This window comes from Pezoporus wallicus, unplaced genomic scaffold, assembly GCF_028554395.1.
Source record: "Pezoporus wallicus isolate ANWC-B61680 ecotype Strahan unplaced genomic scaffold, APGP_CSIRO_Pwel_v1 contig_6428, whole genome shotgun sequence".
NCBI classification, from domain to species: Eukaryota; Metazoa; Chordata; class Aves; order Psittaciformes; family Psittacidae; genus Pezoporus; species Pezoporus wallicus.
In genome coordinates, this window is record NW_026639269.1 from 2,464,758 (window position 1) to 2,482,308 (window position 17,551).

General features: G+C 39.0%; 1 protein-coding gene across 8 annotated transcripts in view; it reads right to left on the reverse strand.

Moving 5' to 3' along the window:
- Window positions 1–10,745, reverse strand: part of HMGCLL1 (3-hydroxymethyl-3-methylglutaryl-CoA lyase like 1) — an 81,692-nt gene extending 70,947 nt beyond the window's left edge. For 5 of the 8 annotated variants that reach the window (XR_008972746.1, XM_057414049.1, XM_057414050.1 and 2 more), the window contains exon 1: window positions 10,555–10,745. Coding sequence is in view for 4 of the 8 variants with exons in the window: in XM_057414049.1 (XP_057270032.1) it covers window positions 10,555–10,671 (117 nt within the window). In the remaining 4 variants the exon portion in view is untranslated. Of the gene's footprint in view, window positions 1–3,390; window positions 3,507–10,554 lie in introns of those variants that run through there. The other 3 variants (XM_057414052.1, XM_057414053.1, XM_057414048.1) reach the window with 3 other exon arrangements.
- Between the last annotated feature and the right edge of the window lie 6,806 nt (window positions 10,746–17,551).

Sequence of the window (17,551 nt, forward strand, 5' to 3'; positions counted from 1 at the left end):
GCCCATTTAACTGAAAGTAATTAAAGCTATTGAAAATTTTGCTTATATGAAATTTAGAAAAAAGACAAATATAATGCCTTATTTTTTAAATAAACTTTTTTTAAAAATATTGGGGTTTATGAGTTTATTAAAAAGTACTCATAATTATATGCCACAGCTTCTGCTGAACTGGTTAACTTTCTAATTTATTACATTAAATAGTTATGTATTAAGATTGTAATTTGTTCTAATCATGCAAACCTGAAAAAAGTGAAGTGGAACAAGCAGAAGAAAATGGATTGGTACTAGAGAAACTACAAAGGCAAAACAAAAATGGGGTCCTATCACTTCAGACTGCTTGAGAAGATTGTTGTTGTGGCAAAATGAATCATAAGATTTCCTAGGCTTTTTATTGCTTCCACTTCCAGACACTGCATATTTAGAAAGATTTTTTCAGTCTCCATATTCTGGATAGTAAGTTGTACAACAGATAAGAAAGAAACGTGAATTGCTGTAAAACTGGTAATAACAGCAGTGGGCCAGTGTTAACTGAGCACAAAGTAAGTAAAAAAAATCTAATAATATTACCATTAGCTGTACTTTCATTTTACTGTGACACATAATGTTGACCACAGGATTGTTCTAAACTGATAATAGATAATAATACTTACGGAATAAATGGCAAGCCAGCTATACAACTCACTAAGCTCAAAATGTCCTGAAATGTTCTTAATGGCAGAATTCAACTGGACTTTAAGACACCTGAACTTAGGTATCCACACATACATGTCTACTGGTGTGCTAGGTATCCCTGTACAGTCTATTTATATATTCACATATAACGTCTTAAGGTGTCCTAAGCACAGCATGTAGGACACAGGACCTGTGTCTTTTTTTGGCAGCTGGAGGTAAAGTAAGATATTATAGGGCATCCTAAATGGCATCAGCGAGGAAGCATGGCTGGCTGAAGCAAGCTGCTCCTCATCACTGTGAGTGAGGAAACAATTCAGCCAAGTTGTAAGGGTGCAAGACAGGTGGCAAATTCCAGGCACTAGTGCATCTGAGATGCATCCTACTTGACTTCCAGCTATCGTGCCAGGGAGTGGAGGTCTCCCATGAATCTTGTTTGATATTTGCCAGCCCTATAAACCATCTTAGGTACCTTACGGCATCTCTTATAGCACCAGACAATTATACTTAGGCAATTGAATCAAGTCCTAAATATCAAAAAACAGCAGGGAGACAAGAGAAAATTCTTAATCACCAGTTGAATCCCCTCTGTAGAGCCAACAGCCAGCTGGCATAGTAGCTTAACTTTCCACCTTCTTCTTAGAATGCAGGCAACATTAAGACACGGCAGGGCACAGGAACTTGCCTATCCTCTTCCTTCTCTTTCCCCAGTAATTTCTTCATGTAAGCTGTTTGGGTTTATGTGAAGCCAACATATAACTCAACTCAAATTATGTTTCCAGGCTATTAAAAATTCAGCTGTGATCAGCTGTGGAGTCTGTTAAACCTTCTGCCTAATACCAGTATTCCACATGATGTATCTTCATCACTTAGCTTGCTCCCCCATTTCTCACATATGAACACCTATATTTAATCTCATCTTAACTAGTTGCATTAAAAGTAAGCCCTAAAGCCACATACAGTTCCTTTCCAGATGCTGCTGTTGAATTATTTCCCTATGGGTTTCACCTAACATTCCACCAATGTCCTCTGGCGCTTCAGTCCACACATCTTATGCACTCAAAGCCTTTAAACTTTTTTCTCCAAGAAACTCATAAACTAACACCTTCATTCCTATACAAAACAGCTAACATCTGCGGACCAAAAAAAAAATTTTACCAATGTATCTTTTAGCAGTTTTTACATGTAATAAATCTGGGTTGGTTTTGGGGGGTTGTTTTTTGTTTTGTTTACTTTTGTTTTGCAAAAGCTGTTGAGAATCACTGTCACAAATGTATTTAATCCAAATAAAAAAATTAAAATGTAATATAACTCTTGGAGTAACTCATTCATTTACATCAAACCATAAATCTCCATTTAACAAGGGAATTATCTAAAAATAGTATCAACTGGCATTCTGGCAGTAATTATAATTTCCTTCTTATAACCTGGCAGCATCTTTTTCATCCTTTGCAACATTAGAATTTTGTACCAAACTACGACGGATCTTCACCATCAATTATTATGTCTAACCCAGTAAAAGTCTGTGAAGTCATCAACTGATTACTTCCAACTGTAATACCTAAAGATTGAAAAGCAACCCTTATAACTTTCTCTAAAAGTATTTTCCTGAAATGTGAATCATGCATTTATCAGTTTTGTGATTCCTTTGGAATGAGAGATTGATTAAAAGACTAGATAGTCAGAAGAATAACATCTGTATCTGGTTTGTACTCTCATATTTCATAAGCTCTTTATTATTCATTAAAACTTATGTCACTATCAACATATTCCAAAATAGAAGAAACTTTTATCTCCACTGCACTACTTAAAGTGTGTGCAAAATTTTGACATTTCTGCCCGAAAAGGGCTATACAACTGTACATTAATACAGCAGTAATAAAATATTTCCCTTTTGCTGAAAAGAAAATGCTGAATTAGCTGTGCTGGTATTTAGCACAGTATGAAAGCCTGATTTTGATCATGGAGCTAAAGGCCTCATATTACATGCTCTTATCTCAGAAATTCCAGATCAGCCAACAGAAGCAACATTTCTCAGACTTTCAATATCCTGATGAGTTTTTCAAGTGACAGGAGATAGATGGATTGGATAACCAGAGAGAACTTTTTCCTATAAATTTGTGCCTGACAGCTTTTTATTCCCATTCTTAAAATGAATATTTTTACATTCCAGTATTTTCTGAGGTTAATTGATGAGCCTTACTGAGTGCATAGTATTTCATTATACTGTACGTCAGGGTCCACATATGCATTGTGATGTGCACTGGCACAAACTGTAAGGTGGTACACATTCCCCAGCAAGTTCACAATACCACACACCATCTTTAATACACATTTCTCTTTCACACTTCATTTATCTTTTAAAATATAAATTTTGGGGAAAAGAAGAATGCTAAAGAAAATATTTGTTAAATGAATGAGAAGCTAAACAATGGAATACAACACAGCCTGAAATACTAAATAACTACTTTTCTGCAGTCCCCCACTGTTTCTTTAAACATAACTTGTTCCACATTTGACACATCAAAGGATCTCAATAACCTTCAATTCCTAAAATTTCATAGAATTATCACTTTAGTTAAACACCTCAAATATTTATGCTGTGAAAGAGCAGAGGTGGCAAGAACTCATTTCAGCTTTATCTCTGGACTGTACCTACATTGCATCAGTTTCTCACTGTGTGATATTCACATAGAAACTGAAATTCAAACACATACTCACATAAACAAGCAAATCTTCCAACCCAGATACTGCAAGAATTGGAGCTACCTTTTTCCTCTGAAACACCAAAAAAGGTCCTGTCATTAAAATGGAGAGAAAATAAGTGCAACTTCATTCTAGGTATCCAGCATTCCACCTTCAAGCCAAGTCTAAGTGAAAAAGGAAAAACTTGTATTTCAAGCCACTATAGACACAACTGTTACTACTATCTATTAGCCACCTTGTCAGACAGTTTAAATATACAAAATTTGATTAATAAGGAGCAGTATGTATTTTGCTTTATGAAAACTTCTATGTTTGACCAACTGGTAAGTCTTACAGTAACCTTAATAAGGCACTGTAAGATTTCCTTACGCAAACTAGAGCTAGAAGATCCACAAATTGTAAATGAAATCCTTATTAAAACCTGAGACAAACCCATTTATTTCAGTAGGAATTAAATTTGGATCTAGTTGATCTTGGGCAGTTCACTTATCTTCACTCTCAGCCAAGGCAATGAGAAAACGAATTACCAAGAATGATCTCAGATGTATGTATTTTAAAATGATGATTTGACACATGGGGTGTCTGAAATTAAATCTCTTTCCTTGAACTGGCAAGAGAGGAAATGAACATCACTGCGCCCATATGTAGGCTTTGAAGGAGGTGGAGGTGGGACAAGTCAAAATGGGATCTCACCAAAAAACAGATGTTGGGTCTGAGTAGAAATTTCCTGTGCATTTTTTTAATTCCCAAATTTGCAGAGCAAGATCTGTAAAATCCTTTACAACATTTCCAGCTGTATTATAAACTTCTAAACCCACATTATAATCCCTGTATAGCATAAATCTGTATCAACTAAAAAGCTCCTGTTATCTTTCCACTGTTTATGATCCAGTGACACAAAAGAACTAAAAACCAGTGACTCCATTTAGGTCTAACTTACACTTTATTATCAGCCTCTTAACTTCTAACATCCTGTTTGGCACCCTTAGCAAACCAAATACTTAGCCTTTTTGGACTTTCTCTCTTCAACACTTTATCCACCAATGCTCTTGAGCTCTTATTTTGCAGCATAAAGGATACCTGGCTGAATAAACTGGCATGAGTCTAGTGAGTGGATCTTCCAAAGGAGAAACTCCTCTTGACTTCAAAGAAAATTTTGGAAGGATCTCTGCACTGAACTATCTCTACTCTGATTAAATTTAGTGGGAGTGTGTTTCTGTATTTTATTTATGACCTTCAGTGTCAGCACGTATCAAATGTCATTTATCATCTCCAAAGTCATAAAGATACAGCATGCTGATACAAACTTAGTTTATAACTTAGTTCTCAGTTACAGTTATAGTAATACTTTATTTTATTTTTTTTATAACTTTGTAAGTTTTACATCAAGAAAAGAAATATTGCTTGAGAATCTGCAACAAAACAAAAAAAGCCCCATTCTTGTGATGCATTTGTTGAGAAAAAGATCCATCAATTCAGCTTTGCACTGACAAAGTCTCTACATGCAGAGGAATATGAAGGGCTGGAAATCAGGAATTTCAGTCTCTTAGTGATCAGATATTTAGTCTTCAATGAACAAAGGAAAACCAACATAAAACATAAATACTCTGGAAGTCCATGATAAAAACACAGATGAGGTAAGTATGGTGGGTAAAGGAGAGGGAGAAGGGAAAGGATACAAGATCTTTGCCCCATGCAATTAATATACATTCTCTATACTGATCTCATTAAATATCTATAAATAATGTCATCTTTTCAAAAAGTCAAGAAATAAGAATTCTCCAATATAAAGTTCAGGACATGTACATTCTTTTTTTCTCTACCAAAAATACACATTATATGCAATTTTCAACAGATAAAAAAGAATGTAAATTATAATGTATTTCTTGCATACTCTAATTGTCACAATAAATTAATACATTTGCAATATTCCTGACAGCAAATTTTATAATACTTCTTATACTAAACAAATTATATTAAAAAAGGAAAATAGCCTAAATATTTATTTAAGGACAGACTGCAAATATGTATTCATTCCTGGGATGTATAATTACATGGAGATAAAAAGAAGGTGAAAATATAGTATGCCTCAAATCCGTTAGCTATAACCCTGAGGTGTAGCTAAATACTCAAATAAAACATACATGACTTCTCCCAGTTAGCACAATACTATATGCTTCATTTTTTATGCCGTAATTTGAATCAAGAAACAACCATCAAATACAAAAGTAGTTAAGACGAGAAGACTGTGGCTTTCACTGTTATTCTTTAGTTACTTTAAAAATACATTTGAGAGGCTTCAGGCATATGTTTAAAACATGACAGTATATTGCAAAATCTAAATAATTATATTAAAACTGCAAAAGCAAGACACTTGTGTGCATCTCTTGATCCACGAGTGTCATGCAGTGAGGAGATGTGGGAATCTTAGGCTGTGTGTTTTAGGTCTGGATATTTAGGCATGTAGCATATAAATCATTGCAACTTAGGCACTGAAACAAAAGCTATCTGTGTAAATTAGATGACCCAAGCTTTTGTTCATTATTATATATATTTAGCATGTAAAATCTGTGCTCCTCTCCAGTTACAAACTTCACAATTATGTACACTCTGATTTCCAATGATAATATACCAAACAAGTGCTAATAATTCTGGGTATTGCATCCATATGAGAGTCTCAATCTGTGACAGAAATCCTACAGGATAACACAGCACACATTAGCATTATTTAGACAGATTTATGCCTCCTAGAGTCACAGCCACATCTGGGAAAGCAAGAGACTAGAGTTTTATTTTTTTACTTAATTTTGCTTTCCCTGTAGTAGATGTAGGCAGCCCTCACCAAACCATGTAACTCCTAATATGCCATACATCTTAGCACACCTAACTAGTGGTACATTAAAACCCAGGGTCTAAGAGAAAGTTGCTTATTACTTAGCTATGTTTAGCCATTGCAACTCTTATAGAGTAGAGCAGGATGCACTGATTTAAAGTGGCAGAAGATGAATATCCACACTGAAGTTGGCACAATGATCTTAACTAATTATATTTTTTCCAAAGCATTGTAAGCCATGCAATGTAATTAAAAACTGGAATTGTCTTCTGTTTTCCAGCAACTAAATAACTAGTCCCTACTCCTTATTACATAAAATTTAAAAATCCAATCATTTTCACTACTATGGAAACCACATCATATAGTCCTTTTTCTCAACATAAATCATACAGGTTACTCACTCTCATAATTCTGCTTATTTTATCTTTATTAAAGAATGTCACCACTTGATACTTAGCTTTTAGATTTCTACTCTGTATTTAATAGACAAATTATAAGCATTTGTTTGTGTGAGGCAACATATTCCTTTATTTTAAGCAGCTCTTTCCTCTTCTTCCCTCCCTTCCTGCCCAGGTCTTAACACTAGATATCAAACACAACAATGTTATTTTATATTTCATCTCCATTTTCCTGACCATTCCAGTGGTGCAAGACCTAACTTGTCCCAGCTGCAATTCAATCTTGAATATGGCTAACCAAAACTGAACGAGCCTCAGATACAGAGTTTTGCAATGGCAACATTTTCCTGTTTGACTGGAAATACTTGATCTGACATATCCAAGGACTTGATTTGATTCTTTTTAACAGCTATACTGTATTGGCAGCTTGTAGTCCTCCCATGATTTGTGAGTATTCCAAGGTTATTCCCTTCTTCAGTCATTTCTGATAATATCACAGTTTCGAGTTTGGGTTATTAGTCTCAAAGTACCTTTGAATTTCATCCCAGTCTTTTACACCACTTCTTCAGCCATCCAGCTCTTCCCTGCTGTGTCCTTAGCCTATTCCTAATACATTAAAATTGCATTTTACCCTACATGAAAACATAACATTAAGTCTGTAGGATGAGAACAATGTCAATTTCTCTCAGGCCATTCCTCCTTCAAGCCAGGAGGTGCCTGCAAAGCCAGAGGACAACCAGCAGCAGCAATCAACAGCCAGCCTTCCTCCCTGTTGTTCAGCCTGAGGATTTCATAAAACAGAACACAAAGTACATTGCAAATTCCAGTCAAGTGCTATGAGTCACCATTAGTAGCAATCTTGGTTACTGCGGATATCTTCCTAGAACTGCAACATCTACTGCCACCACTTTCTTAGGTAGATCCTAGCACATTTTACAGTTCTGATATAAATCCATGTCTTTAACAAATTCTCACGTAGCTATAGCTCCTATTTAGTAAAATTAAGCAGACCTATAATTTTAATCAGATGTATTTATAAAAACAGTATATGCTGTGTTAAGAGAATGAAGCAGAACTTTCATATGAAACAAAAGATGGTATTTCTGAAGCAAACAAAATTAAGAAATTAATAAAATTAATAAAATGAAGATATTGCAACAGGCATGTGGTGTCCCATTAACTATTAACGTATTCAATAATTTTTTTGTATTATAGACTAGTCCAAATAAGAGTGAAATATACATAGCAAATTCTACTAATAGATACAAGAAAATTCTGCTTACTTCCTATCTAGCCATTGCTTTTCACCTCTCCTTTTCCATACTTCACTCCTCAAGCAACCCTATGTTTTAAAATCAAATAAAGCTGTAAAAACACTACAGAATTGTTGGCTAAATTAAACAGGGAAATTAAGGGAAAGCAAAGATATCTCACTACTCACTCTAGGACCTATTATTTTGCCTCCAATACAGCTCCAAGTGGTTAATCCTGGGACCTTTACAAATTAGTCAGCACAGCATATAATTGAATTTTTATATATTTTGGATTTTGAAAACCAAATTGAACTATTTTAGTTTTATAAGCGTCCTGGTACCAACATTCTAATAACATTTTAGTCTGTGTTAAAAAAAAAAAAAAAAAAAAAATAAGATTGAAGAACTCCTGAAAAGATTTCAGCAAGAAAATCAACACCTTATTTTCATCAGCCATGAAAGCTGGGAACTCTTCTTGGAAAACTAGGAAAAGTTGGAAACATTTCTGGGAAACCTTTCTTGCACCTTAAGTCACTTCCCCTATTTTATTTGTTAGTATACCCACATAAATGTGATTACAGTGGTGTCCCCATAATTGATAAAATACACTGGTCAAAATAAACAAAAAACCCCTCACTTTTTACAACCACCACTTGAGCTAATATGGTTTGTAGATCACATAAAGAATAAGTATTTTCTTGAACAGGATTGGCACAGAATGCACTCAACCATAAGGAAAACCTTTACGGGTTGTTTAAGCATCCATGTGAGAAAAATGGAAATTTGAACATATTCATGTAAAATAAAGAAAATTATTAAAACCCTCCAATAAAAATCACAGTAAGGTAATGCAGAAGCAAATGTTAAAACATTAACAGTGTCCAGCTCTGGACTTGATTAGTGTCTATGAGCTCAACAGACTGTGCAATCACACCAATGCGCATGGGGAAGATAAGCAGCAAATTCTCCTGTTTGCCGTTTACTAAGGAAGACCTCTTTCTGTATGCTTGGAAGAAGAAAAAAGGTTGTGAAAACGAAAGAGCACTGCAGAAATGAGCAAAAGTTACAGACGTCCATTACAATAAAAAAACTTTTTTTATTTTTTGAGAAGATATTATTGCTTGTCTTTGACTTCAAACCCTCTCTGTTGCAAAAAGCCCTTGAAACTTACAGCAAATGATGCACCAAAATGTAGCAAGGGCAAATGAAGAGGTTCTAATGCTTTGCTTCATGCCAGTACACAAGTGTCTTTTCATTCTATTTTGATTCTCTTTAAAGTAAGAAAATATTCTTCCACTTTTACAGAACTAACTGAATGAATTATGCTTGATTTTCTGTCCCCAGAATTCAGTGCTGGATAGGCACTATTCTCAGGGAACTGTGACAGCTGGAAGTTGTATGGTGCTTACCTGTACAAAGCTCTGTGCTTACAATAGTATTGCTTTGGGTATTACATATATGTAGCTTTTAAAATATTAAGCTCAGATCATCTAAAGCAAAATTATAATGCTGTGAGCTTTCATGGCACTCAGAACATTATAGGTTTCATTATTTCCCTACCTCTGAAGTTACACTGCTCTCTAGTAATTAAATTTCATCTCCAGATGGTGCAGAAAAATGGAAGATGTACTTCTGGTATATCTGAAAGGTGGAAAAAAACAAAAGAGAACAAGGAGTGCATTTCTGAAGATGTGAATTTTAAACCAATTTTGTTGTAGGCTTGGCTCATGTTTTTTAATGTTTGACGCACCTACTGAATAGTGGAATTACTCAGAATAAATGACAGTTCAGACACAATATGCCCGAACAATAAGGGTGTTTTTATAGCAAAAGTAATGTCATGCTCAGAATTATTTCCTTGTAGAATTATCTCTTGTTTGAGCTAATCATATTGATCTCCTCCTCCAGATTTATGCAGCCTCTCCCTAAAAGCCACTGGTAGCTTTCCCTTTCCTTCATTTCTTTTCTTCCAAAGCCATGATTAGGACAGTCATAGTCTATGGTCTTCATTTGGAGGCCTGCCCACATGCCTCCTCATCAAACTTCCCTTCCCACGCTCCACTATCTCCAGTCACTCTTCACACCTGTTCATAGCTGACAGACAGGAGGCTGTGCAATCACCTTCACTCATTCATGACAATCCCTGGCCAAAAGGAGGGTGCAGGTGCTCCAGAGGAGCCAAAGGCTCTGCCTCCAAGCTTTTAGAGCTGTAGCAACTCTCCACCGGACAGCAAATGGGCCCATCACACTTGTTAGGGAAGTACAAACACAGAATAGCCTGGGCCATACTGTGGCCTCACCAAAACATGTGTCACCCCACAGATTTCTGACTTTGAACACGGTAGATTCCAACAGGTGGAGGGGACCACAGCGGCACCAGAGATGCCCACCTGTGTCTGCACTACCAGTTCAGATGGTTTTAAATCAGCCGTATATTCTGAAACTGATCAGGAAAGGCCCAAAAATTGGCGTGTGAGGATCTGAAGCCCCACTGCTCCGTGACGCCCTTACACCCTGCGGTGAGGGCCGAGAGGAGGCTGAGGGCCGGCTCGGGCAGGGAGCAGTAGGGACGAGTGTACGTGCGTGAACGGGGTGGCAGCAGCCCTGCGCGCCCTGCGGCCCCGGCCTCCCCCTGGCGGCGGCCGCGCCTCGCAGGGCCGACACCATCGCATCCCTTCACCCCGCCCGGCGATACCTGCCCGGGGTGCGGAGCCGCAGGCGGCGGCGGGGCTTGCTCCCCGATCCACAGCTGCTCCTTGAGGAGGTGCTGGTAGCTGAGGCAGTGCTTCAGCGCTGACGGCACGGTGCCCATTGCGCGGCAGCGGGCCCTCGCCGGGCGCCCGAAAAGCCAGCCGCAAGGTCTCTCTCCGGCCCGCCGCGGCCCCCGCCGCCGCCACTGGCAGCAGCCTGGCTCCGAGCAGCGCCTGTGATTGGCGGAGCGCGGGAGCCCTCCGCACCGGTATCGCCGCCGCGCCTCCCCAGCACGGGCGCTGCGACAGCCGCCGCCTCAGCCCTACGAGTGGGCGGCTGCGGTGGACCCCAGCGGTGGGGGTCAGCCTCCCCGGAGGCGACGGCGGGCCTGTTGCCTCACCTCACCTCCGCCTTCTCACGGCCCGGCAGAGAAGCCCGGCAGTGACTGACCGCCGGTAGTGCGGGTTTGGGCAGCGTCACAGCAGCCTGCCATTGCGGGGAGGGGTGGAGGAGAAACCTCCGAGGAGGCCCGGTGGGCCGCGGGGAAAGGGAGTCCGGTCTGGGCTTTCAATGCTTCTGGCAGAAGGCTTGAGTGGGAGGAGAGGAGCCAGGATAAGGGACAGGGCTGCTTCGAGGCCAAACGCGCTTGCCCTGTTTGGGATCCTGGGACTGAGAATAATGGGGAATAAAGCCTGCCCTGCTCACTCGCCCTTTCAAGCGGCAGCAGGTCTTTGTTAAGAGGCTTTATGCACATGTTTGCATTTATGTCTTTCATTTGGGTAGCAGAAACTTAGAACGTAGCAAACAGAGTACTTTTCAGTTTTTTGACAGCTCTCTCAGAAGCAGCAGATTGTATTTTGTCATCTCCTTCAGCATTCAGTGTGTCAGCCAACTTTCCAGACCAGTCTCAAGTGAAATACCGTATGCACTGGAAATAGTTTACAGATCATTCCTTTTCTGGGGTATCAGGGAGTGTTTGTTGAATTCACTAACCTTTCCCTCTGTCATTTGCTGGAAAAGATTATCAGGTTTACAGCCGAATCTCGTTTCAGTCGTTCTCAGGTAGACATGATGCTCTCAAAGCACCTTTTTCTGCTGCTGTTTTGCATTTCAAGCTCAGTGTTCTGTGCATCCAAACCCCTCCCTGTTTTTGAGTGTCATTGTAAAGCAAAACTGCTGATGGATTGGCTGGGAAATTTGGGTTGTTTTTTTTTTGAGGGATCATTACAACTCTTCTGAAAGAAAATATTTAAAATACAACTTTAGAATTACTTTTGAAATAACATTGGTGGGCATCTCTGCAATTTCAAACCTGGCCACAGAAAAGTGCCAGGAGGTTTCTGTATTGACTGCAATCTGAGGCAGTATCTTTTCTGTCTACTTCCAGTAAAATATTTGTGGATTCAGATTTCTTATATTTTCACAGTTCAAAATCCCACTGTACTTACTTTGGGCTTGTTACCTGTAGAGCTAGGGATAAAACGCACAAAGGCTGCCTAAAAATACAAACCTTACCCTTTTTGTCTCCCGGTGAAAGTTTATTTGTGTTGCAATACATTTGAAGAGAAAAGCACTTTATTGAGGTAAATAATTTAATTTTGCACTTTTCTGTACATTTCATAGCAAGCTGAAAATAGGGTGAAAAATGCAGTCACGAGGAAGCTGGGTATGTCTGCGTCTAAAGTATACCTCTCCTACGTACCCAACCTGTTCTCAAGTTACTCCAGTACTGAAGTCAAACTTTATAGTGCCTTTAATCATCTTTCTTACAAATGCCTCTGAAGTTAGCTTCATTATAAACCTCTGCAACTAGTTTAGCTGTCAAAATGCTATCTTCTCCACATTAAATCCCTTCTAACAGTGTTGCTTCTTAGTCATTGTTGTTGCAAACATAACTATGAAACGCACTGCCAGAATTGAATGACGTTTTTGCGGGGCTTAAAGCTTCAGTGTGTTCTTCCAGCCTAAGTCTACTGTGAGCATTTTTTGGGCACAAACCTGCTTTAAGACTCAGAGTGACATCGCATATGCTGAAAAGGAGCGTCTTTTTCTGAAAACGCAGTGTTGTTGGGCAGAGAAGGAACACATAATGATACATTATAAAGCAATCCCAAATAAACTGGGTTCTTATGCAACAGTTTCTCTCTTTTTTTTTTTCCTGTTGTACCTCTCATTCTTCCTGAAATCAGAATTTGTTTCTCACCCTTGCTAATTCAGCACTGAATGTTTCAACCAGTGTTTCTAGTTCCATGTAAGCAGTTGTTTCAAGAGATGTAAAAACAAAACACATTCATCTTGGGTGAAGATGTTTCTTGGGAGAAGTACATGGTAATTTATCTATTGAAAAAAGCACTGTGTGTGAAAAGCTTCAGAGCTAAGCCAAATTGTTATTCCTAAACAAGAGTCACGTAGGATAGCACAGTGTAGAAGTAGCTCCAACAAGACTTCAATGTGTCTTAGGCAGACATAATCATGCCAATACTGTTTTTGCTCACAGGGGCTACAAAGTTTACTCCACCCCCCTGTGGAGTTAACATGAAAGTAGATATGGTACAATAGGCTTTTTAACCTTGTCTGCTTTCAGTGGTAGTACCGATATATATACTGGCAGAAGCATTTGCAAAATCATGTGAAGAATAATGAGACTTCTGACAGACCTTTTTGTAACAGCACATGGGCCTCTTGTGGTCTGGATCTTTATATGTCCTGTGCTGTTCCTTATTTTGATTCTTCATATTTTTTGTTCAATAATGGCATTTTGGAACTTCAGTTTACCAGAACACATGGACGGACTCAGTGCTACATCAGGGTAGTGAATAGAAATTGCATGACTGGCTTTTGGCTTTCCATCTGTCTTTTAAAAGTATTTCTTATTCTGATACTCATATGGATTTATCATTGTTATTGGCTTACACTGTATTCTGATCAAGGGTTTTAAAATATCTATTTAAAGGAATGCTTTTCACTAAATTAAATAATCTCTTACAGAATTTATGCCACCAAGCCAACCAGATGGAGAGAACAGGCAAATTTGTTTAACACACAGAGAAACTTCAAATATTACCATGAGCGATGTTTCTTTACTCCTTATTGTTCCCATGCAATTACACAGGTAGTTGGCAGTCAGATCATTAGGAATGGAAACAACAAGCTGTTGGATTTCCGACAGTGTGACACAAAACCTTGGCCAAGAAGGGCATGGTAAAAATAGGTTGGTCATTTACAAGCATCTAAAAGAAAATAAGAAAGTTGTTTAAAGAGTGATTTGATGACAGCAAGAAGGACAGAATCAAAAGCAAGGGAGCTATTCATACTGCTGATAATCATATGTGCCAAACTGGCAAGCAGCCAGGGTGCCTACTGGGCAGGGATCAAAGACACATATGGTAAGTCTCAAACAACAAATAAGCCATAGAATTCTGGCAAGCATTACGGGAATAATATGCTCCAGCCCTGACAAAGAAGATGAGGGCTAAAGAAAAAACAATGGGGCTACCAATAGTGAATCATACCTCTGGGAAAGCAAAGCTTTCATCATTTTGGTTTTACTGGAGAAAAATGCAGATAACTTCTCACATATGTTAGGTCTGATTGATCTAAATTGATGGGAAGTGTAACACAATGTTAGAAAAGATTCTTTACAGTTGTGGCAGTAAATCAGTGTTCCATTAGCAGTGGCATCATTCAGAGACAGCATTCTTTAGAGAGTTAGTAATAGATTTACTTTGCCAAAGTAAGACTATACCCCAGGTGATAGACACCTGGCATTTGAAACAGACACAATCAAGAGTAAAGTCCAAGTTACGTCTTACCAGATGTTAGATCCTGTTCTTTTCTATTCTTTCACTAATTCAGTGAGATGGCAGGTTTTTTGCCAACTAGATCACGAAGTAAAAAAAATCAACACCTTTTAATTTTATTTTCATACTGCTAGGCAACATCAAATAGGAAAAGAAGGAAACTGTGAGCTTAGAACTAGTTTCATAATTGCAACAGTTATACACCTATACACAGAGTCATAAAAAGAAGGGGTGTATCATAAGCTGTTTTATATTTACAAAGGGTACTGCCTTTTGCACTGGTAAGAACTGTACTCTGTAGCCCTTTGGGTGATCTCCAAAGTCCCAGCACTTCATAGCTACTCATAATTGTTGTGAAGCATATCAAAACCAGCAGAGAATTGTAGCAGAAATAACTGACAGAAATGCTGATGAGCCAAATAATGTCCCTTGTCTGACTCTATTGTTTAGACTGTCATTTCTTCATCTCAGTGACCTGACCTAGCACTCAGCATTATCAGTGGTAAAGGAGAAACTATGAGCCAATTCCTGAATAATTTTTCAAGGTGCTATTATAATATTTAAGAAAATATTTCCTTTTCAGAGGAAGCGTTTTGCCTACTGTTACACAGACTTTCTCTGTTTTTAGTCAGAGATGTTTCCATCTCTGTTTTCCACATAAACGCAGTTAGTATCTCCCTCTTCTCTCCACCCAGTCTTTTCTGCCAATACATACTGATGTGATTTGTTACATGGATTATAAGGTGCAATATGCAGTAACCTCTGATTTCCTTCCTCTTTCTTACGTTATTAAGAGCCAACAAAATAGTATTGATTGTCAGTGGGGCCAGTTTTCCTGCTCTTGCAAACAGGTGACCCCTTTACATCATGTAGTACAAAAAACTATAAATCATCCTTAGGAAATATTTTCTGAATAAGGAGATTCTGGGACAAATTTTGTGCTGTATCTGTTTCTTTTCAAGTAAAGAACATTTATCAAACATTAGCCAAAGCACCACAAAATAGCCACCTGACGTGTACCTGCACTGCATTCTGGGGATAGTGCTTTCCAAACAGGAAAAAAGAGTTAAAGAAAACCTGCACCTTTTCTGCGTTCTCTTATGGAGCATTCTTCTAATTTATTTTAAACATGTAATTTGCTATCAAATAAACCATATTCTAATGCATATATTTGTCCCCCTGATGACTACAGAGAGCCTAGGGTAACTACTCAGGTGTAGATTGTTACATAAGCTACATTTACTCAAATGAGTTCCACAATAGCTAATATTATTAAGTCCATTACGTTGTCAGCGCATTCAACTCTATACCTGATTTCTACCTGTGCAGACAAGGAAAGTCTCATGCCAGCATACTTAGCAAACTTATTGCTGGTTTCAGAAAAAGTCACAAAGGAAGCTAAAAGTGGACTGAAAGGAGGATAGAAATGAAGTGCAATCTACAAATATGAATATATAATCTCACTGTATACTGCAGAAAATTTTTATCTGTTAAAGCTTATGCGGTAATAGCTTTGAGGCAGGTAGATGAAGAGATAACTAGCAAGTGTGTCCCTCCGGCAGAGGAGGATGCAGTTTCAGCATTAAGGGGAAGGGAAGAAGATGGAGTGGAACTGGAGTGTTTCTGAGAAGCCAAGATAGTCTAAGGAACTGTGTTCTTATGCAATGAAATTGCAAGTAAAATAGAGATCGATAAGTTGCTGACTTGCTTGTTGTTGATTTTATTACAAACCCTAGGATCTAATGTATTAATATATGTGGTCCTATTTAGCAGCGCACTGGGGTTTTTCATAGCAGTTCGTATGGTGCTGTGTTTTGGATTTATGATGAAAACTGTGTTGATAACATACCCAGGTTTTAGCTATTGCTGAGCAGCATCAAAGCCTTCTCTGTTTCTCACTGTGTCCTCACAGTGAGGAGGCTAGGGGTGCACATGCAGATGGGAGGGGATGCACCAGGACAGCTGACCTCAGCTGACCGAAAGGATATCTATCTCATACCATATGATGTTGTACTCAGCATTTAAAGCTGGGGAAAAGAAGGAGGAAGAGGGTGACATTCAGGGTTACGGTGCTCATCTTCCTAAGTAACTTCCTAAGTTGCATGTGATGGAGCACTGCTTTCCTGGAGATGGCTGAACACCTGCCTGACAGTGGGGAGTAGCAAGTGAATTCCTTATTTTGCTTTGTTTATGCACACAGCTTTGCTTTACCTATGAAACTGTCTTTATCTCAACCCATGAGTTTTCTCACTTTTACCCTTCTGATTCTCTCTCCCATTCCACTGGGGACAGGTGAGTGAGTGGCTATGAGGGGCTGAGCTACCTACTGGGTTTAACCCACAGCAGATACCCAGTCTGTCTGTGCCTGTGCCTGGCATGATCATGGAGCAGATTCTCCTGCAAACCGTGCCAGGGCACATGAAAAACAACAAGGTGCTTGGTGACAGCCAGCATGGCTTTATTCAGGGTAAATCCTGCCTGACCAATTTGGTGGCCTGCTATGATGGGGCTACAGAACTAATGGATAGGGGAAAAGCAGCTGACATCATTTGCCTGGACTTGTGCAAAGCATTTGACACTGTCCCACATGACATCCTTGTCTCTAAACTGGAGAGACATCAATTTGATAGGTGGACCACCTGGTGGATAAAGAATTGGCTGGATGGCCGCCTGCAAAGAGTTGTGGTCAATGGCTCAATGTCCAATTTGAGACCAGTAATGAGTGGTGTCCCTCAGGAAATTCAGGTTAGATACAAGGAAGTTCTTTACTGTGAGGGTGGTGAGGCACTGGAACAGGTTGCCCAAAGAAGTGATAAATGCTCCATCCCTGGCAGTGTTCAAAGCCAGGTTGGACAGAACATGGGGCAGCAGATGATCTTAAGGTCCTTTCCAGCCCTAACCATTCTATGATTCTAAGATTCTGTGATCTGCATGAGACTGCAAAATAGTCATCATGGACAGCATTAGTCAAGCCTCCTACAATAGGCATTTAAATTAGTACTGCAGCATTTGTGAGCAGTCAGAGAGATTTTAGGCTGCCTAAGCTGCATTTTTCTGGAGTCAGTGGAGAGAGCTAGGTGTCCTCATCACCCTCGGGTTGTTATTTGGAGCATGTTAGCCACAGACTTGCTTCTCTGCTTTGATGAACAAGCTAAGGTAGCTCTTCTAGGCAGTGCTGTATGTCCACATATTGAAGTGGTA